The sequence below is a fragment of the Lissotriton vulgaris genome, chromosome 5 (assembly GCF_964263255.1).
Source record: "Lissotriton vulgaris chromosome 5, aLisVul1.2, whole genome shotgun sequence".
Lineage (NCBI taxonomy): Eukaryota > Metazoa > Chordata > Amphibia > Caudata > Salamandridae > Lissotriton > Lissotriton vulgaris.
In genome coordinates this window covers 1,463,491,630-1,463,516,896 of record NC_141693.1, presented here as the reverse complement: position 1 = coordinate 1,463,516,896, position 25,267 = coordinate 1,463,491,630, and the positions used below count along the sequence as shown (strand labels likewise).

Sequence of the window (25,267 nt, the reverse complement as noted above, 5' to 3'; positions counted from 1 at the left end):
AAGTTACAGAAACTAAACAAGGCAAGGGAAAATACAGTGAAGTGGGACAGTCAGCTATTCAGATATCCAGGTTTAAAAATGTTAGCATTTATTTGATGTGCGTACTATTAAATAATTTCTCATTTTGCAGTGTCGGGTCAGTTCTGTGCGGCTTGTGTGACTCAGGGCAACAAGACAGTCCTCATAACAAGTATCGCTGACGCCCACCTCCGATACACTGGAACTAGGTGTGCAGTAAGGCTACCTTCACCATAGGCATTCACTTTCAGGGATAGTATGATGACACCGAGCAGTCATGATTTAAGATAAGGCCTGCAACAAAACAATATATAAAAACCGACTCACCTCCAAATCGCCCTGCACTCTGTCCCGACTCCCGAGTCCACCGAAGAGCGCGCGCGTGGTGGCGTGCTGCGTCACGGCTGCACTTTAAGCAGCACAGCGCGCGGGGCAGGCCAGGGTCGTCATTGGTAGCGCTTTCGCACGCTACAAGATTGACGGCCCTGGGACCCAGAGAACCAATAGGCAGCGCACCACACCTCCACCACTAAGTTAGGTGGAGCCTGCATGCTGCCCCCTAGAGCCTTCACCGCGCACCGCGTGCACTGGATACTTGAATGCCGTCGTTGCTGCAATTGTAATGCTGCCCCCTAGAGCCTTCACCTGCTACTGCAGTGCCAGATAAGCACTTGCCAGGCCGGTCAAGTAGACCTTGAAACTGACTCGCCCTTCAGGAAATTCACTCGCATTTGCGAGCGGGCGAGTACATTTGTCGACCCCTGATCCTCCTGGACCTCTTGGGTGCCTTCGACACAGTCTCCCACCCCACATTAGCCACCAGACTCCAGGGTGCCAGCATTCGCGGAAAGGCCCTCGACTGGATAGGCTAATTTCTCACCGGCCGAACTCAGCGAGTCAGGCTCCCGCCCTACCCCTCGAAACCAACAGAAACCAACCGGGGAGTGCCCCAGGGATACTCCCTCAGCCCCACCCTCTTCAACATATACATGGCCCCCCTCGTCAGAAACCACAGGCTCAACATCATCTCCTATGCCAACGACACCCAGATTATCCTCTCCCTCATTAACGAACCCAACATCACCAGACACAACTTCCAAGAAGGGATGAAAGCAGTTGCCACTTGGATGAAGAGGAGCTGCCTGAAACTCCACTTTGAGGAAACAGAAGTCCTCATCCTTGGCTCTACCCCCTCCGCATGGGACGACTCATGGTGGCCCCTTGCCCTCAGAAAGACAGACAACGCACAAAACCTTGCATCATACTAGACTCATTGCTCACAATGAACCGTCAGATCAACGCTGTATCCTAGGCCTGCTTCAACACCCTCTGCAAACTACGAAAAACGTTCAGATGGATTCCATCCGAATCCAGAAAAACTGTCACACACGCTCTCATCAGTAGAAGACTGGACTACGGCAATGCTCTCTACGCCGAAATCAACAAGAAACTACTTTGCAAACTTAGACCGTCCAGAATACTGCAGCCAGACTAATCCTAGACACCCCCTGTCGCTGCCACAGCACCCAACACCTCTGCGATCTCCACTAGCTCCCTATCAAAAGTAGAATAAGCTTCAAACTCCTCACTCACGCATGCAAGGCCCTCCACAATGAAGCAACATACCTGAACAACTGCCTTTCCTTCCACGCAGCCAAAAGACACCTCCGATCAGCTGACCCCTCACTGGCCACCGTTCCACGCATCTACAAGACCAGAACGGTAGGAAAGTACTTCTACTACCCCGCAGCCAAGGCCTGGAATGACCTCCCCCTCCAGCCCAACAATGCTCCAGTTCACAAAGGACCTCAAGACCTGGCTCTGGATGATCCCAGCACTCAACGGAGCCACCCACCAGTGCCTTGAGACCTTCGCGGGCGAGTAGTTGCACTTTACCAACCCTGATTGATTGACTGATGCCTTGCGTTAATGAGGGCCCCATTTGCAGTGGGAACTAGGGGTAGGAGAACGTCCCCAGAGAAAGCTTTGAAGGACAATTGTAAGGCATCCTCGTTATAAGTAGTGGCTTTGAGGGAATTGAGTATGTTTGTGAGGTCTGGTAAACATAGTGTTTTGCGAGCTAATCATTACGGAATTCTACAGGAAGGGTTATGGGTAACATATGAAGCAGGCTTCATGTCAGGAATGTGCTGTTGGCTGTTCTGTATTTTTTCACTAAAGAAGAGGTTGATGGCATTACACTTTTCTGGTGAGTGAGAAATAGGTGAGTTTGGCAGGGGGCTGATGCTGTGATTGATTGTTTTCAACAGCATTCTGATGCTTTTGGTGGCTTCTTTAATGGTGTTGGTATAGTAATTTGCTTTCGCTGATGTAACAACCTGTCTCAGTGTTGCATGGAGTGACTTCACTATCAAGTGGTCCTCTGGAGTCTGTTTTTCCTGAGGAGCATGTTAGCAAAGGGTTGCTGATTTGTTCTTCCAGAGTTCGATAAATAGAAGGGATCGGGGTGGGAATGTAGCTGCTGTTGTCCTGTTGTGTGAAGGAAGCTTCTATGAATGGTCTACCCTGTTGCCTGTCCCTGATTACTGCATCAGGGAGTCGGATAACTGCCAGGTGCAAAGATTTCACACTCCATTATGTTCTTGTTTTGGAACTCTCTTCTTGGAGCCAGTACCATTGCTACTTGCTGTTAGAGTTATCACATTGGCAATAAGGCTATGTCGGCGTAACATCCAGAAAACGGCTTTTGGAAGAGAACCAACCCAAACCAGTTCTGAGGCCTTGTATAGTGGATCCACATCCCATGTCGGGAAAATAAGTGTAAAACGTATCATGCAAACCACCCCACTTTGTTTCAGTTCCATGTTCTTCACAAACAAGGAAGGGTATGCTCCACCAAGTGCTCAGAGGACTGTTGTATGTCTATGGCGTGTGTCTGCATGACAGCTGGTTTTCCAGACGTGCGAGGAAATCACCTCAAGTACTCAAGGTGATGGAGAGGCAGAGGGTCTAAAGTATGTAGAAGCCTCCGTTCCTGCTGAGAAAGGTAACAAGAATTCCTGGCCATGCAGGGGAATACTGTCCAGGAGCAGAAGCCGAGAGTGTTGCCAGCATGTGGAACACCCAAAGATAGCTGCATTTAACAATGAGTGAATCCGGTCCTGACCCAAGTGTGTGGGGTCTTCTCCGTCTCCCAGCACAGTTCCTGTTCTGAACTGCATAAGAAGTTGTGTATCAATCCGTCATCTTCTGGCATTCCTGCCACCAGCCCCGCCTGGTGTTGCTTTTGTCACCCAAAAAGCTGCTTTATTGGCCTGAAGGCTGTAACTGCAGAGACCCAATCCACTTGTATTTTCCTGGAAGTCACAACTGCTGAAGAGGAGCACCCACCTGCACCGGTCCCAGTGACTGCACGTACAGAAGATGAGTTCCCACATGCATCGGCCGTAGGGTCTGCATCTGCTGAATATGAACACCCGCTCACATTGGTCTGGAGTTTGCAACTTCTGATAAGCCAGCGAAGTTCATTGTTCAAACCCAGTGGTCTAGAGAGACACCTGACAGCTCTCCACACTCCCCCATTGCTGGTGCTAAAGCCTGAAGGTGCACTGTTGTTGATGGCACCGGCCCCCACAGCTAAGTCACCACGCTGTTTGACCAGGTAATTTAGGGCTGGTCCATACGATCTGAGAGACTGGGCCTAATATTAAAAGTATGTGTTTGCAGGTACAACACTAATCTTTGCCAATACAAATGATTTAGGCCTAAAAGACTATTGAACTGACCTGCAAAATAACAGTTTGTGGTAACTAATGGTGATCTGCATCCGTGCCTAGTCTACACCTTTGTTGTACCCTTGCTTGCGGGCTACCTTTGGAGTGTGTAAAATTTTATTTTGCTGTAAGAATAAAGGACTTTACTTTAACAAAAAGATAGTCTCTGAGCTGTACAATATATTATTGTATCTGTTGTTTGATTAATGAGTTCTGTGTTCTTGTTCTATCTCCACACTACCTCCCTCAGAAGTCTTTGACTTCTTGCCCTCGGCACCTTGAGAGTCAAGTGCGGAAAGAATGTATTTGGCCCAATGTGCAGCGCCACTGTAGGAAGGGCCCCAGGATGCCAAAGACAAGCATCATCAACCCACCCTCTTGGGTGTGGCCAAGTATGCCCTGGGGCTCCCCAAACAATATCTACCAGAAAAAATAATGTAATGAATGAAGTACTTTTGAGATTTTTTTTAACCTTTATTTTTGGGGTTTGAATGAAATGCAATCAAATGAGCTACTGTTAAACAGGGTTTCACAGCTAACAACATTTCATGATAATTCATTATCATCACCTTCGTCAGAGGCATAAGTTATTCAAGTACGAGAGTTCCCCCAGCCGAGCTCGCAGTAGGATGGGCAGCATAGTTGTGGCAACCAGATTTTTTCAAACTTCAATATCTTATCATAGATTACAGCAGTCAGGCGTTCTGTGGCGTAAATGTGCCACACTTTTGTCCGCCATAGTGTAAGACTCGAAGAGTGGCGGTTCTTCCAAGTAAGGGCTGTTAACCTTGTCAGGAGATGGGATGTGAGCAGTCTTCTCCAAGGAGTAGTGTATGGGCAGATAGTACTCCCCTGCCTCACCCAAAAGGAGTACCGATTGGTCAAGTGGCAGGGCCGCTGAGCATATATGATGAATTTGCTTTAGCACAGCTACCCAAAACTGCTTTACCTGCACACACTGCCACCACATGTGTATCTACCATAGGTCCCACACCTCCTCAAACAGAAATCAGACATTCCAGATGTAGCATGGAGGCGCACTGGGGTGATGTACCATCCGGTAAGGATTTTATATGAATGAGCTTCATGCTGCAGGCAAATAGAATCCCTGGCTACTCTCAACCAGAGCCACTGCCACATGACATCTGTCAAAGTGGTGCCTAAGTCATGTTTCCATTTCTACTGGTAGGGGTGCCTGTGTGGCTGCGATAGAGTACACAGGGCTGAACAGAGTCAGGTCCTACCGTTCTTCGCATATCCCTGGGTGAAGAGGTGTTCTAAGGGGGGAGTATTGGGTCTGCTGACATTGTCCTTTGCTATTGGTGCGTCCTCCCAGTACAGGAGTGGGCTAAGGTAGGACTCATCTGCCCCAGTTAATTGAAAAGGTTGTCTGCATGCGGCCTTGTCTATAGTGGTCTCATGCCTATAAAGATCCCGTAGCCGTAGAGGAGCTCCCCTTCTCCAACCCTCAAAGCTTGAATCCATTTTGCTTTTGATATGTTTTGACATATCCTTGATGAATTACAGTCCAAGCACCCTACAGGAGATGGAATGATGCACAAAATGGCCAATAGCATGTTAGTGAGAGAGAAATAACTCTCCTCTCACCATAGCCAAATCACACTCCATGTATATGTAAGTATGTGGAATAGGTTTGCAGACAACTGTATCAGCTGTCCACAGGTGACAAATGGCACCCTTAAATTGTATATAGTGTACTTGGTACTCTGCCTCGTTACATATTCAGGTTGGTCTCTCTTGGAGCAATTTTTATCTTCATCATTATTTTTGACCCAGGTAACCGCCCCCTAGGGACACACAACCACCCGAAGGCTAAAATGGTCAATTTTGCTGTATTGGTTTTTTATTTATATAGCGCTTACTACGGAGGCATAAAAGCGCTTTTTTGGTGAGTAGCACACTACTCCGGAACCCATAAAGGATTAGTGGTGAATTAGTATAGTGAAATATGAAAGTTACTTGAATGGTGGATATGTTAGTCAGTTATTTGGATTGAGAAGGATAGTGGAAGTATAGAAAAGGGGAAATGGTTTGCATTTATATAGCACTTGCTACCCCTGATGGGTTGTTGAAGTGCTTTTTCAGCGAGTAGCATGCTACTCTGGAACCCATACAGTGTTAGTGGGGAATTAATACAGTAAAATGTGAAAGTAATTTGAGTGGTGGCTATGTTAGGGTTATGTTACGCAAGGGTCGAAGGCCATGGCTCCAAAATGGTGGAAGAGAGTCCAGAATACAGTATAGGCACTCCGTCCATCACCACCCCCTTTTGTACCACTACAGTATAGGCAGGGCCACCTCCAATTTATTTGCTAGCATTGTCTGTGGCTAAAACGCAGGTCTTTACATTGACTGCAACCATATTTTTGCTTGTTCCTGCAAACCGCTCCACCTACACCGCATTCTGGACTCTTCGCCATTTTGGAGCCACGTCCTTCACGGTTTGACCACAATCAGTATATACAGGTTCTTGACCCTAACAGGGATCGGTCTCAAGCATTACTTATCTTGCCCTGAAGAGGATCCTAGAACTGCATTAAAGGGATCGAAACGTTGTACACTTCTCGTACTCTGACACAAACGTATACCACTTATTATGCTGTGCCTGAGTATTCTAATGTAATTTATGTTGGTCTAACTGATGTATTGTTTGGCCACTCTTCATCAATTTCCTGAGTTATTTTTCTTTTAAATGTTGTATATGACCCCACTTGTATGTTGTTCTTTTAATTCCTTACATTAAATGATTATGTCCAGCTACATATAGATATCATTGTATCTCTATATAAAATGTCTTCTACCAATCACTTCTTTGATAGGGACCATTGTTTTTGTTTTTTTTCAAATCATTTTTATTGAATTATAGGAAACACAAATACAAAGGAGATATACATAATATAATAATAAAGGAAGATAAGGAAAGAATCATAAAGAAATGAATAATAAACTAAAGAAAATAACAATAGATCCAAATCAATCAGTACATACATATTAAGGTGCTCAAGTGCCTACCAAGTGCAGCCAAAGTCCACACGTAGATCACGGAATGTAAAAACAGCAGTGAACATATATTTACACCACGGGGAACCACATAAGTAAACAGTGTGATGTCATACACAAGCTTAGCCAATATTGACAACTTAATCAATAATAGGAATTGAGATACATTCAGATATTACCACGGCAGGCGGAATTCACAGGGGGTCAAATGAGAATGATGAAGCGTCCAGAGATTTACAGAGTTTCCGGTGAGTCTTACACCATGGAGAAGTGTGGAGTGCAGGATTGGCCGCTCCTCTGAGAAAGGACAGCCATTCCTGCCACACTCTAAAGGATACATCTTTGGTACTTTTCCATTTGCATAATACAACTTTACAGGCTAAAGTGAGCATAAGGTCCATCAAGTATTGGTCGTTTACATTTTCTAGTGTCGGGTCTAGGACGCCTAATATAATACATGAGAATTCCCTGGGAGGATTGTTGCTGAAAATGTGACCTATACATTTGTAAACTTTATCCCAGTATAGTTGTAAAGTAGGGCAGTAAAGAGCATATGGGAGAGGTTTCCTACTGCAGAGTTACAGTTCCAGCATGTCGGGCTTTCGCTTAGTTTTTTTTTAAAAATCCGGAGTCCAGTACGACCTATTTAGTAGCATATATTTAGTCTGTGATAATATTGGGGATATTTTATTCGAAAAAGATGTGCTGTATATTTTGTCCCAGTCATGTGGGATGTTAGCGGAGTTGGGTTCAGATTCTCATTTGACCTCGCATTTTTTATGCATCTTACAGGGGTTGGGTAATAGGAGTTTATATATTCTAGAGACGGTGTGTCCCGATTTCAATATTAGTGATATCTGAGATACTAATGTTGGTTCATAGGGTTTAATAGAACGAGCTGAGAGGAGAGATTTCAATTTTAGGAAGTCATAAAAATCCATTGAGGTTAAATTGTGTCAGTCCTGAAGGGTAGAGAAAGGTAACGGGAGGGCCCCTGTAAAGATGTCTTTTACTAGGTTTATTCCTTTTTGAGACCAGTGTTCCCAGTGGAGCATTCCACCATCAATCCTCAAAGAGGGGTTTCGCCATAGAGAGGTCACGTTTTTTTTTTTAAACTCTTTATTCGTGACTGCATCAAATATCACATTTTACAGTTATACATATTACCATCCAAACAGTCTTTTCTCGTTTTCCCCCTTTAACTTTCGGCTAATTGACATGTAACCTTTCACAATTTTACATTAAGTCCAAGTTGACTAACGTTTAGTACATCAATAATCGTGTTGCATTTGCATTACATTGTCGCCTCGTAACTAATCCCTGTCCCACCCAACTCCCTCCCCACCATTCTCGTCTCCTGGCTTCTCCATTGATTAGGCACTGTGTTCCTCAGCATAGTGACCCTATTTTGTCCAGAAAGCTGTATTCGCGCGGTGCTGGCTAACCTGTACTTTTGGCGGACATATCCCTACTCTGTATTTCCCTTGCTCTCCACCCTGTAGGTCTGGTTATGGAGTACTCGCCTGTGAGAGCTCTAGGTCCACGTCCTCTATCTCCACCAACATCCGCTCCCATTCCTGCGCTATTGGGTGTTTCCGGAGCCCCTTCTCCTCTTCTCTACGCAGGATTACACTCTCCGCCCTGCCCCATTTCAGCAAATCAGATCGCCATACCTCTACGCTCGGGGGCCTGGCTGATTTCCACCTCATAGTTATGACTCTAATTGCCAACAAGAGTGCCAGATCTAAGAACTTCAGCTGGGCTTTTTGGGTCTTAGGTCTTTTCCTGTGCCCTATCAGACAAGGCGGTACAAAAGGGGGGTGGTGATGGACGTAGCATCTGAATCAATCAAACACTCACACCCAGTCAAAAGATCTGGGTTTAATCCATCACCGTTCTTTAGCCTACTCTGCCACCCCAGTTCAGACATGGCTATATGCAAATCAGTCTGACCCTGTGCCTCATGGGAACAGTCCAGCCCGAACTGCCAAGCCATGTCTTCCCTGGAAGGGAAACAAGCTTCCGAGGACTGGTTTCTGGCATTCCAGCGGTCTTCAGCCCGGCTTGCTTGAATCCAGTGGCAAAGTGAGCAAGGGACTCACGTCTGAGCATACCCTGCCACACTTATGGCGGCCAAAAGCTGTACAGACAAGGCAGCGCCCCCTCCGGTATCTGTAGAGTTGTGATAGTGTTTAGTGTATGACGGACTGTCCCCCAATAGCTGCGTATTCGTAGACATGTCCACAGCATGTGAAGGAGATCGGCCTCATCCCCTTGACATCGGGGACAACTATGGGAGGAGGCAGGCAACATCCTATGGAGCCTTTGGGGGGTGAGATATGCTCTATGCAGCACCATAGCCTGTATGAATTTGAATTTGACATTTCTGGACACCCTCCTGTGGTGTGCTAGGACAATCTCCAGGCCCCATCTGCCATAGCCTCTCCTGTGTCTAGAGTCCAGGTGTCCCTGAGTGTGGTAAGAGGTAGAGCAGTGTTTTCCCTATTGCCCGTGTAGAGCCATCGCACTAAGTGTCCCCACAGACCCCATATAATGAAGGAGATGTACTAGTTCATGTTGTTCTGGTTTGCTGCGCTGTGGGGCCCATGTGCGTCGCACATAGTATGTCACTGTAGCATGTAGGAAGTACAATCGCAGTGGGGCTCCTGTTGACTGCGCGAAGGAGGCGTGATCCACTAGTGTGTCATCCCCAAACAGGTCGCCCACTCTGTCCATTCCCACCTTTGTCCAAGGTTGTAACCTGCGTTGCGTCAGACGTCCCTGCGGTGTTGGGAGCCCTAACAGGGGGATGTTATCTGCATAAGGTGTGGTCCCCGCCGTGTACGCCAACGCCTTTCGCCAGCACAGTAGAGCAGTATGTAGAAGGGGGTGGCATTCTCGAGGGAACTTGGCTCCGGGCAACAGAAGGGACTGCAGCTCTCCACGTGCTAACCGGTCCTGTGTGATTTCAATTTCGTGTAGGTTCTTACCCGCCACCCACCGTGATAACCATTGCAACTGGCTTGCGTAGTAGTAACCCCTTAGGTCCGGTACACCAAGGCCCCCCTGTCTGGTGCTCAGTTGTAGTTTTTTGAGGCTTATTCGTCGTCGCCCAGGGCCCCATATGAGAGTAATCAGGGTCGTGTTTAGTGTAGCAAATATGTGGTGTGGGAGGAGAACCGGCAGGTTTACGAAATAATATAGTATACGGGGGAGCATGACCATCTTCGAAACTGCTATCCTACCCATGACAGATAATGGCAAGGACGTCCAAAAGTTCACGCTACTCCGGAGGCTATTAATGGCCTTCGCACATTACCTTCAATCTGGTCTTCCGGTCTTCTATAAACATTAATGCCCAGGTATTTAAATGTAGTCGGCGCTATTTGAATCTGGTAATCTCCAAATTGTATGTGGGAGGGTCGTTGCCCTTCGCGGAAATAGAAGCCTAGGGATTTCGTCGGGTTAATGGCCAGGCCAGATACGGTCTCAAAACGGTCGAAGATGGTTGCTAGGCTTGAGTGGTTCCCGTCCAAATCTCGAATATACACTAAGATATCATCGGCGTAGATTGATATCAGATTATGCGTTCCCCCAATGGAAATGCCTACCTCGCCCGCTCGGGTCCGGAGTGCAATCGCCAGAGGCTCGAGTGTCAGTACAAACAGCAGGGGCGATAACAGGCAGCCTTGCCGGGTGCCTCTAAAGATATCATAGCTATCTGAGATGTACCTGCCTGTGCGTGCTCTAGCTGTCGGGTTCGTATACAGTAGACAAAACCATTTGATTAGGGAGTCGGGGAAGCCGGAACGCTGTATGACCTCGAACATAAACTCCCATGTCAGGGAGTCGAATGCCTGCCGGAGGTCCAAGGCGATACAACCGGCCTGAGGAAGGTCCATTGGCGTGGCTGACATGAGGGTGTGGAGCTTCCTCGTGTTCTGGGAAGTGCTCCTCCCTGGGAGGAAGCCGCATTGGTCCGGGTGTATTAGGGTAGGGAGATGGGCCTGTATTTGCATGGCGATAGCTTTGCTAAGTATTTTATACTCTGTGGGGAGCATTGAGAGGGGTCTGTAGTTAGTCAAGTCAAGGGTATCCCTACCAGGTTTTGGTATGGATATAACTGAGGCTTGCATTGTCGTGGCAGGCAGGTGACCGACCTCGTAAGCTGTCTTATAAATATTCTCTAAAATGGGTACTAGCGTTGCGGAATAAGTCTGGTAAAATTCTACAGGCAATCCGTCCATGCCGGGAGTTTTACTTCGATTAAGGGAGTGAATGGCTATTTTGATTTCCTGCTGTGTAATGGGTCCGTCCATGTCGGTCTGTTCGTCCCGGGTCAGGGTTGGGAACGGTAGGTCTCTTAGAAATTCTAACATTTCGTCTCCACCACCCTCAGGGGGAGGGGCATATAGCCTCTCCAAATGGGCTCTAAATGCAGAATTAATATCCGACTGTGTGGACATCTCCCTTCCCGCTCCATCTCTAATTTTCGTAATCCCTGGGACTTCGGGCTGTCTCTTACCAGGCGAGCAGGCAGGGCCCCAGACCTGTCTGCTTCTGCCTGTTGGCGTCTCAAATAATCCTTGTGATCAATGACTCTTAGTGTTTCCAGGAGTTTTGCATGCTCTATGTTGCATAACTGTAAATCCCCCTTACGCCCAGAGTCTACTCCCGCCGCCGTCTCTAAATTCCTCAGGCGGTCTTCAACCTCACAGAGTTTCCTGTGAATTTCCTGTCTGGCTCCCACCAGCTGGCCGATAGCATCCCCCCTTATCACAGCCTTCATGGCGTCCCACACTAGCAGGTTCGAGGACGCAGAGTCCCAGTTCTCCCGGAAGTGGTTATCTAGTGTATCCGATAGGTGTTTGCGGAATGGGCCATCCTCTAACAGTAATGGGTTAAGTCTCCAGGTGGGTACCGGTGACGGCACCCTCCCCCAATGTAGATCAAGTGTCAGTGGTCTGTGGTCCGAAAAGGTTTTAGCTAGGTAGTCTGAGGACACACATTTGGACAGCAGAGAGTTGGTACACAAGAATCTGTCTAGGCGAGTATGTAGGTCATGCACTGGGGAATGGTAAGAGTATTCCTTGTGTGTTGGATGCAGGGTGCGCCATATGTCTGTCAGTCCCCATTACTGGAGCCAGGTTCTAAAGGAGTCGGCCATCTTGTCACCTGTCATCTGGAGGGGGGGATGCGATCTATCCAGATCAACATCCAGAATCAAGCTCCAATCCCCACCCAAAATCCAGGGGATATCCATCCAGTCAGCTAAAGCCCGGCCTACGTTTGCAAGGAATCTATCTTGCTCGAAGTTAAGGGGGAAAGATGCTGCCCAGGACCAGCAGTGTACCGTCCAGTGTGCCCTTCACCAATATATATCGTCCTTGGTTGTTTACCTTCCTCTCAATTTCCACAATGGGAGTACCGTGTCTCACCCATATGGTAGCCCCCCTGGAAAAGGCCGAGTACGTTGTAGAAAATATAGTCCCCCTCCATTTCTTTCGTAACGTGTGTGCCTCGGACAGTGTTAAGTGGGATTCCTGTAGGAACACTATTTGAGCCTGTTGGCGAAGTAAAAAAGCATGTATTCTATGTCGTTTTTGTATTGCTCCAAGCCCCCGTACATTCCAGGTAGCCAGCCTATATTTTCCCTTCGCATCAGCCATACTTGGATGCAGGTGCCACAATAGACAGTGCCTCGTGCTTTAATGCTTGTATTGTCATAGAGAGGTCACGTTAGACTTATTAACTTTTAGTTTATATAGGTGATCTAACCGCAGGAGGGCTCTCTTAGTATTAAGGAGGACGTATTGTGAGTGAGGTAGGCGGGAGAGGTCCATGATGAGGAGGACAGATAAGGGCACATTATCGATGAGCGACTTTTCGACATCAAGACAGACTGGAGTATAGTCCGGATGTACAGTCAACCAGTTAGCTCCTTGCTTGCAGAGAAACGCGGTTTGATAGTTCCTAAAGTTTGGGAGACCCAGACTACCTTTTTCTTTAGATAATTTGAGCTCATGCATTGATATTCTGGGCTTCGTACCCTGCCAGAGGAACGTGTTGAAGAGCTTATAGATTCTGGTCAGGAAATCATCGGAGAAAGTCATTGGCAACATTCTAGCTAAATAATTAATAAAAGCAGTCACCATCATTTTCAATGACTCGGCCCTACCCCACCATGAAAGATATTTAGGGGACCACCCCTCCAGTAATGTGGATATTTTTTTATAAAGTGAGGTTTTATTAGTGTGAAGGGTAGTGATCAGGTCTTTGTCGAAGTCTAGGCCCAGATATTTCAAACATTTAGGTTGCCATGAGAGATCGGAGTTTCCCATAATCTCTTTGCCACCGTGGTTGTTTAGGAGTTTTACTTCAGTCTTATTTTTATTTAGCTTGTATCCGGACACTATGGAGAAGCTTTCTATTGAGTACATGAGAGCAGGGATAGCCTTTTCAGCTTTTTCAAAGACCACTAAAACGCTGTGAGCGTATGCGGTAATTTTGACTGCTGTGATCTGGTCATTGTTCCTAATGTGAAATAAGAAGGGTTCAATGGCAAGTAAAAATAGCGAGGGGGAAAGGGGGCAGCCCTGTCTTGTTCCCTGTTCTAATTTGAAGGAGGGCGAGATCTAGCCTCCTGCTCGTACTCTAGCTGAGGGACTGAAATAGAGAGACATTACCATACGCGTAAGATTTTCCCCCAGATTGAATTTATTCAGTGTTGCCTCTAGGTACGTCCAGTCAACTTTGTCGAGTGCCTTTTCGGCATCCAGCGTGATAGCCACTGTAGGTGAGCTGGTGAGTTTAGCCTTCTCCAATACGTGGGCCAAGATCCTAGTATTATCACTCGAAAACCTATTCTTTAAAAAACCAACTTGAGGGGGTGAATAAGTTTAGGCAAGAATTTTTGGAGACGGTTGGCAAGAATCATTGCGTAAAGCTTACAGTCTAAGTTGATGAGGGGTATCGGTCTGTAATTTTTGGGAAGTGCCGGGTCCTTCCCTACTTTTGGTAACACTGCTATGATGGCTTCAGCAAGTGTTCCAGTGACTTTGCCTGCATAACTGAATTCGTGGAACAGGTGTAAGAGTGGAGGAACTAGAAGACAGGGAAAACACTTATAAAATTTGGCACTAAACCCATCGGGTCCTGGGGCACCCACATTTGAGCGATTTATTCGATTTCTCAATTTCTGAGGCGGTAATTGGGCTATTAAGTTCTAACTGTTCTGGTTCTGTAAGCGCTGGGAGTTCACATTCATTTAGATAATCTTGGACTTTAGTGTTGTCTAGGTCTTTGTTTTTAGTATATAAAGTACTATAGAATTCTTTGAAAGTGTCAGCAATTTTCTCTGGGTCAGAGTGAATTGAGCCTTTATGGTCTGTTATGTTATTTATTGTGTTCTTCTGCACTTTAAACTTTAAGGAACGCATCTAGACTTTTACCCGCCATATTCAATTCACAGAACCTAGATTTCCTTTGCCTGTTAATCTATATCCCAGCTCTGCAGCTGAGTATCTTATTATATTCATATTTCTTAATCACCAATTCATTCATGATTGTCGCATCTCTAGATGCTATGTGTTTGCTCTCTAGAATAGAAATCTCTCTCTCTAAGTCGTTAAGGGTCTTGCTGTGATCCCTATTCATGACTAATCTGATTTTAATAATCTCACCCCTAATAGTACTCTTCAGAGTCTCCCATCGAGGGAGATCCAACGTGTCATCTCTTTTATTGATCAGAAGGTAGTTCTGTATTGCGTTTTCAATGGTTTTCCTGTGATGCTCTTTTTCTAAGACTTCGTCATTAAGTCTCCAGAGGGACTGTTGTTTGGTCGGTTTTATGCTCGATATAGATAGGGAGATACACGAGTGATCTGATACGACTCTGTGTTCTATTGACGTCTCCACAATTCTGGCAGTGGCATTACTGGTGATAAACAGGTAATCGATGCGTGAGTAGAAGTTGTGTGGCGATGAGTAAAATGTATATTCCCTGCCTGTGGGGTTTTGTAATCTCCAGGAATACAGTAGGTTGAAACGGGAACTGAGGTTAATAAAGGCTTTGTGGGAGTTGTTACTACGAAAAGCACACCGAAAGTCCCTGTCTAAAGCTGGGTCCAAGGGCAGATTAAAATCTCCCGCTGGAATATCCAGAGCCGAGTCTGGAATAGTTTCGATCTGTTTAGATAGGTCATTCCAGATGTCTAAGTCGTCTATGTTAGGTGTGTAAACATTGGTAATGAAAATTCTGTGTTGTCTTTAATCAATTTAGTCATGACCTATCTCCCTTTAGTGTCGGCTGTGTTTGCTCCTATTTCAATGTTTCATTTTTTTTTCGCTATTAGTCAGGACACCGTTTTTCTTACCTATCGCTTCAGAACCAACAACTTCATTGTAGAACATATTTTAAGTGTGTTAAATTGCTTGGCATCAATCTTTGTCTCTTTTAACAAGACAATGTCCCCTTCTTGTTTCTGGAGGTAGTCAAGAATATTTCTCCATTTAACCGGATGGTTAAGACTTTTAACGTTAAGCGAAAGTATTTTGAGGTTATTAAGCATGGAAATCCCTGAAGGGGCCTTGGGGGTCGTTTGCGACATCATAAGTAGAGAGGTGTGGCTCACTGGTTAGAGGCGGCAGACCCGGAGGCTGAGAACGGCCCGGGACCAGGGTTCGATTCCCGACGCGGCAGGGTCGCGGACCAGGGTCAGCGGACTGATAATTCTCGCCTCGGTGCCCACTTTGGGCAGTGATCACACTCGGTAACTCTGGGCATTAAGCTTGCCTCATCTCTACAACGGCCCCCCACAGACGCCGGGGATGCCTGGCTTCACCTTGGAGATACCCAGCAAGGGACCATCTCACAGGGAAGGCCAGGACGGGTTCCCCAGCGGTCATTCGCGCCAGGATACTCCGGTAGTAATTGAGCGCGCTACAAAACACCTTACATTTACATTTACATTTATAAGTATATTGTCACTATGATCCGTATGAACCTAATACCACTACTGTTTTTGTAGCCTCAAAACCTTTGCCCCTTGTGTGTTGACAGTGTGTGCGAGGTATATGGACAAAAGGAGATACAAATCAGTGGGGTTCCAACCTTACAATTAAGGGGGTCATTAACTGAGGCTCCACAACAATCTTCGAACCAAATAAGGCATACGAGGTGCATCTGATTTATATTGGCAGTTGTCTCGCACCAGGGGTATACGGATTTAGCATTGTAAGGCAATAAAAATAAGCAGAAGAACTTCTCATCATTCTTGCAGCATGCCATATAACCTGAAAATGACATATACGAAATAATCCCACACATTTGCACCAGACAAGTAAAATATGTATCACAGTGGGTCACATTGCGAAATGATTGCGTGCTGGTGCATCCTTCCGATTTATCATACAAAGCTACAATTAAAAATTGGGAACTGGCACTTGAGCATAAAAAACAATAACATACAGAAAAAAGCAAGCAAAATACACTAAAAGTAAAGAAAAATCTAAAAATTAGTGTCAAACCCACTTCCCTACCCACCCTCCCCAGTCCCTTCCACCCCACCCTGAAAGTACCTAGTAGTCATGGAGACAAGGGGAAAATAGCTCCCCTCCCATGGCAGTTAACAAAGTCATGCTAGACATATGAGACCATTTCCTCTTCCAAGAACAGCGAACACTAACTACATAACAGCAGCTAAATTAAGTGCATGACAGGGATTGAGTTGTTCCAGGAGCGGTACAGGAGGCCCTTATTGTGTAATTACTATCACGCTGACTTCTAAGGCTATCACCTTTGAGTACTAATATGAACAATAACAGGGTTCAAGGCAAGTGAACGTTACTAAGGTTTTAGCTTAAAACCAGGAAGTTAGAAATTAACTAGAGACTAGAAATGAACTAGAGACTAGCTAATATCGGGCCGTTAGTCACTAAAGAGTCACTAAAGAGTAGAAAGTCAGTAGTCACTATTGGCCCTTTAGCAATTTGAACAAGTGTACTGAGAGCTAGATAAAACACTGAATACAAATAAGCTGAATCAGAACATTTGCGGATAAAGATCCTAGTCGAACCTCTACAAAGTTGCTTCATGCAATTGTGATACTGGTGCAACTGAACAGTATTGTGAACACATTACAAAGCAGTAGACCATCAAACATGTAGTGAATTAATTTAGAGATACTCAGGTGCCTGCATTGGAGGATCCCAGCATTGTCGTGTCCATTGAGAGTTATACTGGGCCATCGAGAAATCTTTTCAGTTGTAGGGGGTCCATAAAAACTTGGGGAACCCCTTGGATGACCACACGGAATCTCGCTGGGCCTGCAAAACTGAACTGATAGTTCAAGGAGTGTAGCCTGGGTCGAAGAGCAAGAAAACCTTTTCTAATGTCCACCGTCTCTTTACTGTAGTCTTGGGAGAGAAAGATTTTCTTGGTTTTCCATAGAATATGATTGTGCTTACGCATGAAGGATTTGTTCAACATGTTGGTAGCGGAGAGGCTTGCTTACAATTAGTCTTGGGCCTTATTGGTTTGGTGTAACTCTAGATGGGACCCTGTGGGCCAGATCAAATTCAAGTGGATTGTTGAAGGACTGGTTAGTTGCTTGTGTGAACCAGGATTCCAGGAAGGAGATGCATGAACCAGAGGGATCCTTTGATCCCTACGGTATTCCGAAAATACCCAAGTTCCCTCTTCGATTTCTATCTTCAAGCTCAGACAATCTCCTTGTCAGAGAGTCCGTCGTGGTTGACAGGTTTTTGGGGTATTTGCCGACTTTTGTCTCTGTGTCTTCCAGATGGCTTATTCTGTTCTCTGTTTCAGATAGCCTGGCATTGGTATCTCTGATGTCCTGTCTGATCGCAGAAATTTCTTCTTTCGATGATTTTGCCAAATCGTGGACCTCTGCTAGTTTGTTCAGTATTGTGTCCATTGTTACGTTAATGTCCCTTTAACCTTTAGTGGGTGAGTCAGGGTTCGGTGGATCGGCCTTAAGTCTTTTGAGGTTTTTGGCTTCTTTTTCACCCATGCTGTACAGGCTGTAGGCAACAAGCTGTGTTTGCAAGCAGTAGGTCTTAGGAAGAATCTGTTTGTCGCTGGGGCCTGAAGATAGTGGCGTACAGGGAAGATATTGTGCAGCTAGACCTTAGCTAGACCTTAGCACTAGTTTGCTGACAGAGTGATGGTAAGCGGTGGATCCGGAAGGTAGTGGCGTTGGGGCCTGAGGGTAGTGACCATTGTTCCTGTAAAATACTCTGTACCCAAGGTCCCTTACCAAAAATTGAGTTCCCTTGTTCTTGTAAAACATATATTGAGTTTTATAGCACTGAACCACCTACTCCTGTCAGAGAATGCTATGCAATGTACTGTGCATCTGACGCAGACGCCAGATAATTAATATTAAAAGAATTGGTTAAAAAAAAGTATATTACAGTGTTATGACTTGTTTATGTAAAAAAGGCAATATATTGTGCTGTTACTAGTGGTATATTGCGGGTAAGTAATAGCAACATTTTGAAAAATGAAATTAAAGAGGGAAATAATAGAATTAATAGCTGTCACATCAATATTATGTGTTTAGAGGAGTTCTGACAACTTTTGGGCCCGGTGCCACTGCACCTGCTGCACCATTCAAATCATGACCTTGTTGGCTGCATGGTAAATGCACTTGTAACTGACTATTTAGTAGTAAAATATAGCAATACTAGGTGTTTAGTAAGGTGCCTAGGGTTGTTGGTCCTGGTGCCACTGCACCTGCTGCACCACTCAAATCATGAACCTATTGCCTACTAGTTAACTGCACTTCTGACTGTCTTGTTCAATAGTACCATTTACCAATAAGCTGATTTTAGTTGGGTCCTTAGAGCTTTTGGACCCAGTGCCACTGCACCTGCTGCAAGGTAACTGCAATTGTGACTGCCTGTTTTCTAGTCAAATATAGCAATATTAGGTGTTAACAGGAGTTCTGATAACTTTTGGGCCTGGTGCTACTGCCCCTGCTGCACCATTCACATCATGACGCCCGTTGTCAGCAAGGTAACTGCCCTTGTGGCGGCCTGTTTAGTATTAAAATATAGCATAGCTCTTGTATATACACTTTATTTTTAATGTGCAATGTTTATTACAACATTTAGAATTTGATCATAAGGTACTGAGGTATGAATAGGAAATGTCACAAACGGTCTAAGACGGAGGCATCTACTTTACACAACGAAGTTTTAAAAAGCAAGCATTTGAGCGTACTGTTAGAAGCGGTCTGCATTTTCTGTGGGAAGAGAACTTATCTATCCACTGAATGGGGCTTAAACAATGCAACCAGCTTTAGTAGAAGCATTGTAAATATGTGCAGCCAGAAGAAGTTAATAAAAAAAAAAGTTCCACACAAAAGCAAATAAACACAGTAATTAGTAGATGGGAACTGGTAGGAGACCCTTTTTAAGATATATTAAATACAAGAGATTTCAGAAGCATAGTGCAAGCGCTGTGCAGGTGAAACCTAAAAAGGCCACTCCAACATGCATTTACACCATCATTAGCAGGTACTGGTAAAGCTGGAATGTGCCCTATGTTTGTCATGGACAGCTTGTAGAAAGCAACCTGCTATCTCACCAGACTCTAAACACAAAGGCAACACTAAAGAAATGAAGTGAAAATATATACTGCCACTGAAGAGAACTATGTTGTGTGCAGATACAAAGGCAACAATAAAGTAATAAAGTGAAGATATACACTGCCACTGTAGAGAACTACATTGTGTTTAGATGTGTTCCTTAAGAAAGAGCAAATTGGGGTCACTTATAGTTACGTTTTTCAGTGGCTGTCATGGGCTGAGCCCCTGCCCCATGTTGTATGCTGTAGTGGATGGAAGCAAGATGTGAATGACACACCAGCATAATGATACTACTGGATAAAAACACATGGCTTAAAGCCCCTTTAAATAACTATACTATATATATATATATATATATTTTTTTTTTTTTAAACAAAATTAAAAAGATCTTGGCTAACGCCAGACCTTACAAATACTATGACAAAACACCATTTTCCATTCCACAGGCAGAAAAGAAGACAGGCCTCCATGAGTAGACAGACAACTGCACAACAGCTCCCGGAAAACAAAAGTACTTTAAACTTCTCAAATACGCCCAACATATTGGAAACTGATGCAATTTCAAAAATCAGATATACACATTTTGATAGTAAGCATACGTCACCGAATATCTTTGACATCAACTATCAGAACGTGAATTTTCTGGTGCACAGAGCTCCAATATTTCTGACAAGACGTGTAGACTAGGAAATCACTAAATCAATCCCTAGAGCGAACTCCGGAACTCACCGGTCTGAGCCTTTAATGGCGGTGTTGGATTTAACCCTAAAGGCTTTGGCGAACATATCGTGTCTGTCCTGGGTTTGTTTGTGTGACTGAGATGGCGAGAAATGTCGGAAAGAGACACAAATTGATCAATGGCTCTTGGTCTTGCTCCACTGCATGGCCGCTGCCATCTTAGATTCTCATGCCGGAAAACAAGCCATCGTCCTGTAAAAAAAAAGACCGAAACAACCCTATTCCTACATAAAGATGTAAACGGGTAGAACAGCACAGACATCTTAAAATTCGACAATTTAAACTCCTATTTCTGAAAAGGAACCTACCCTATGTATGATGAAACCAAAATTAATTACGAACAATTCTCCTCTTTTAACGTCGAGCTTGACAGTGCACATGTCGCCAAACCTTATGTATTCAACAGAAGACATATTCCAGAAGTACTGCTAAAAGCTGGAGCGCTAGCTCTAGACCACGTTGGTTGAAATAGGGGACTGGACCGTGAAGCCGACGCCAGGATGCGTGTCTGCCTGATTAAGTGCTGAATGGATATCATCAACACGGTTATTAACCACCAACGTTAAATAATATAATAATAATATCCAGTAAAATTAAGTTTCTCGGTTTTTAACAGATCTAAATATCTAGCCCAAGATGAGGAACTGATAAAGTGACCCTCTGCAACAAGAATGCTTGTGACTCGTCAGTTTTCTTTTACCAATAAAACAAATGCTAATACAGAAACAGGGCAATTTAACTGCAACAAATGAGCCAAAGCATCACCACATCTTCTAATGCCACTCTTTGTTATAATAGGGATTACAATCCATTCATCTGTCTAAACGATATTTCACCACCCCAAAGGTTTAAGTTGCTCTATATTTATTTATTTATTTATTTAGCGATTTCTAAAGCGCCTGGTGACCCAAGGGCATCCCCGCGCTATGTGACTTGAAATCCTGTTGAGGGGAAGAAAGGGAGGGGAGAGCAACAGAAGGGTATTATTTAGGGAACAGGTGAGTCTTTAGTTTTTTGCGGAAAATCAGGTAGTTGGGTTCTAGTCTGAGGGAGCGAGGGAGTGCGTTCCAGCCCTTAGCCGCTTGAACGGAGAATTGTCGCCCTCCTGTACGGGTTCTTTTGAATCTGGGGGTGCAGACAAGGTTCTCATTCTGAGATCGCAGGGATCTGGTTGCTGTGTATGGAGTGATCATTTTACTAAGAATCGCTGGACCAGATCCGTTGTAAAGCTTGTGTGTTGTACACATTGCTTTGAATTGCACCCTTTGGTGCACTGGGAGCCAGTGCAGGGCTTTGAGGGCTGGCTTGGCGGACGTTCTGGAAGGGGTGTTGGTAAGCATGCGTGCCGCCGCGTTCTGTGTCCGCTGGAGTTTCGTGATGGTGGACTCTGGGGCTCCTAGATAGACCAGGTTGCTGTAGTCCAGGCGGGATAGCACCAGTCCCTGGATGAGAAGCTTCCTGGAGGTAGGTGGCAAAAGGGGCAAGATTTTACGGGTCGTGCGCATGAGCCCGAAGCAGGTGCCTGAGGTTTTAGTTGCTTGAGTTTTCATCGTGAGCTGTGGTTCGAGCCACACCCCGAGTGTCTTGATTTCAGGTTTTGGGGGGGGGATTTCTCCGAACACATCGGGCCATAGTGTTGGAGGGATGGCCGTCCATTGCTTTCCAAGTAGCATCACTTCTGTTTTTGTCCCATTCAGTTTTAGAGATGAGTTATTCATCCAGTTGTGGATTCCTGTGAGGCAGTTGGTCAGATTTTCTGGGTGGTCAATCAACTGGGACAAGGAGACGACTAGTTGGGTGTCGTCAGCGTAACTCACCATTTTTATGTTAAATGGTGTTATCACGTCCTCGAGGGGGGCCATATAAACATTAAAAAGCGTCGGGCTCAAGGAGGAGCCCTGGGGGACGCCGCGGGTGAGTGGGAGGGTGGATGAATGATGATTATCGTCCCACACTTGGAAAGTGCGCCCTGTAAGAAAGGATTCAATCCATTTTATTGCTGTCCCGGTAAGTCCTGCATCCGCCAGTCTATGCAGAAGGACACGGTGGTTGACCGTGTCAAAGGCAGCGCTTAGATCCAGGAGGATCACTGCCACTGATCCTCCTGAATCCAGTATGCCCCTTGCCTCCTCGATGACTGCGAGGAGTGCAGTGTCTGTTCCCTGGCCCGGGCGAAATCCGGTTTGGGATTGTCGAAGTAGGTTGTTGGTTTCGAGGAACTGGGATAGTTGAGTGTTTACCAGTTTCTCAGTGACTTTGCTGATCCCCGGGAGTAGAGATATTGGTCTGTAGTTAGACAGGTCCGATGGATCTAGCTGAGGTTTTTTCAAGAGAGCTTTGACCACAGCATTCTTCCAGCTGTCGGGGACAGTTCCGTGGGCGAAAGAGCAGTTGATGAGATCCGTGACAGTGGGTACGATTACTGAGGCAACGGTCTTGAGGAACCTGATTGGTGCTGGGTCCAAGGGTGACCCACTTTTCATTTTTGTTAGGGTTCGCTCAACCTCTAGGGGGGTGACTGGTCGGAATGTAGTAAGAGTGGGGCGTCGGTTACTTTCAGTCTGGTCGAGGAGTGTACGGCTTTCCGTGAGGCTGGGAGGATTGGGGGGTGGGAGGGAGACCAGGATGCGGGTGATTTTGTCGTTGAAGAAGTTCGCTAGCTCATTGCTTCTATCGACTTTCGGGGTGTTGGAGGGGGAGGTGGTGGGGACCTTGATCAGCTCCTTAACGATTAAAAAGGATTCTCGGGCTGAGTTGGATGCTTCTTGTATCCGCGTATCATAATATGAGGCTTTGGCTGATTTAATGGCCTCTTTATAGAGTTTGACCGTAGACTGGTAGGCTTCTTTATTGGCGTGTTGCCAGTTTTTTCTCCAGAGCCGTTCGGCTTTTTTGCAATTTTTGCGATGTATTCTGAGGTCCGCGGTATACCATGCAGCTGAGCCAGGTTTCCCGTTCTTGTCTTCCCTGTTTCTAAGTGGGAGTATTAGGTCTAGGGAAGAGGTGATCCAGTCCCTGAATCTTCTGTCTGCCGTGGTCGGGTCATCTGCGTGAGCAGGGATGTGTTTTTCAAGGGTCTTAGCCCATTCTTCCGTGGGGAGTCTGGACCAGGTCCTGTCCTTGCTATAGGTGGGGGGCATTCGGTTTTTCCTGGAGATTCCAGGTAGTTGGAAGGGGACTAGGAAGTGGTCTGTCCAAGGGAGGGGAAGGGCCTCCTTCGCTAGCATCGAGGGAGAGCTGGTAAACACCGGGTCCAATAGATGGCCCTTGATGTGGGTGGTTCCTGAGTTTATTAGGCGGATGTCGAGGGCCGCTAGGTCTTGGATCAGATCATTGGCTACCGAGTCGGCCGGGTCTTCTAGGTGGATATTCAGGTCCCCGACTATCATAAAGTTTGATAGGGAGTGGGCCTGGGTTGTAACTAAGTCTAGAAGAGAGCAGACAAAGGGACCTGGGAGGCCGGGGGGGCGGTAAACAAGAAGTCCTGTAAGTGACGTGGTTGGGTTAAGTTTAACGGTGAAATGCAGGCTTTCTGCGTCGGTGATCTGCGCGTCGTGGGTATTGCAGTGGAAATGTTCTCGGTGGATGATGGCTACACCGCCACCTCTACCTAGAGGGCGGGGTAGGGACTGAATACAGTAGCCCCGTGGTGTTGCTAGTACCATGTCGGATTGAGAGTGTGGACCGAGCCACGTTTCCGTGAGGAAGAGTATATCTATCTCCTGATCTTCCAGGATATGGGCAATCTGTGTCGCATGTTTCGGAAGTGAGCGACAGTTCAGAGAGGCAAGTTTGAGGGTGGTGGGTTTGATAGGTTTTGTAGGGAGCGTAAGCTGGGCTGGCTTGCATAGGGCGCAGCGAGTGAAAGGTCCATTAGAGTCATGGATGTAATCACAGGAGGGGGGGGGGGTCTAAGGCTTAATAGTTCTCTACGTGAGTAGCTTATATTTGGGTAAGGTGTTTCGGGCAGGGGTTCTGGCCCTGGGCCCGGTCGTGCGCGGACGGGCGCAGACGGGCTTGCCTTAGGCGCGCCTTCGGCGCGCAAACGGCGCTCCCGCTGCGCTCGTCCGCTGCGCTGGGGAAGTCGGCACATTTGTGCTGGTTGTAGAGGGCGTGGCCTCGCAGTGGGCGTGGCTACACCTTTGCCGCGCTGGCGGTGAGGGCGTTGCTCGTGTCTGAGGGTCTGGCTGGCGCTAGGAGGCAGCGCTTTAGCACAGGTGAGCCTGGATAAGTTTTGTGAGTTAAAATCAGCTAAAGTGAAAGTTTTTTCTAAAAGCAGTGCGTAGCAGTTACAAAAACCTCCGGCTTTCCGCCTCAGAGGGAGTTCAGGACAATGAGGATTCGTTGCGCTTTCAAACGTTTTTGTACTCGTTCCGATTGGTGGGCGTGGCCTCGCAGTGGGCGTGGTTACACCTTTGCCGCGCTGGCGGTGAGGGCGTTGCTCGTGTCTGAGGGTCTGGCTGGCGCTAGGAGGCAGCGCTTTAGCACAGGTGAGCCTGGATAAGTTTTGTGAGTTAAAATCAACTAAAGTGAAAGTTTTTTTAAAAGCAGTGCTTAGCAGTTACAAAAACCTCCGGCTTTCCGCCTCAGAGGGAGTTCAGGACAATGAGGATTCGTTGCGCTTTCAAGCGTTTTTGTACTCGTTCCGATTGGTGGGCGTGGCCTCGCAGTGGGCGTGGCTACACCTTTGCCGCGCTGGCGGTGAGGGCGTTGCTCGTGTCTGAGGGTCTGGCTGGCGCTAGGAGGCAGCGCTTTAGCACAGGTGAGCCTGGATAAGTTTTGTGAGTTAAAATCAGCTAAAGTGAAAGTTTTTTCTAAAAGCAGTGCGTAGCAGTTACAAAAACCTCCGGCTTTCCGCCTCAGAGGGAGTTCAGGACAATGAGGATTCGTTGCGCTTTCAAGCGTTTTTGTACTCGTTCCGATTGGTGGGCGTGGCCTCGCAGTGGGCGTGGCTACACCTTTGCCGCGCTGGCGGTGAGGGCGTTGCTCGTGTCTGAGGGTCTGGCTGGCGCTAGGAGGCAGTGCTTTAGCACAGGTGAGCCTGGATAAGTTTTGTGAGTTAAAATCAGCTAAAGTGAAAGTTTTTTTAAAAGCAGTGCGTAGCAGTTACAAAAACCTCCGGCTTTCCGCCTCAGAGGGAGT

General features: G+C 46.3%; 1 protein-coding gene across 1 annotated transcript in view; it reads right to left on the bottom strand.

The window, feature by feature from the left end:
- The window catches only part of EIF2D (eukaryotic translation initiation factor 2D), a 163,010-nt gene extending 142,709 nt beyond the window's left edge, over nt 1-20,301 (bottom strand). The window contains exon 1 of the mRNA XM_086923411.1: nt 20,117-20,301. Coding sequence (XP_086779537.1) covers nt 20,117-20,172 — 56 coding nt within the window. The 5' untranslated portion in view covers nt 20,173-20,301. The remainder of the gene's footprint in view (nt 1-20,116) is intronic.
- Between the last annotated feature and the right edge of the window lie 4,966 nt (nt 20,302-25,267).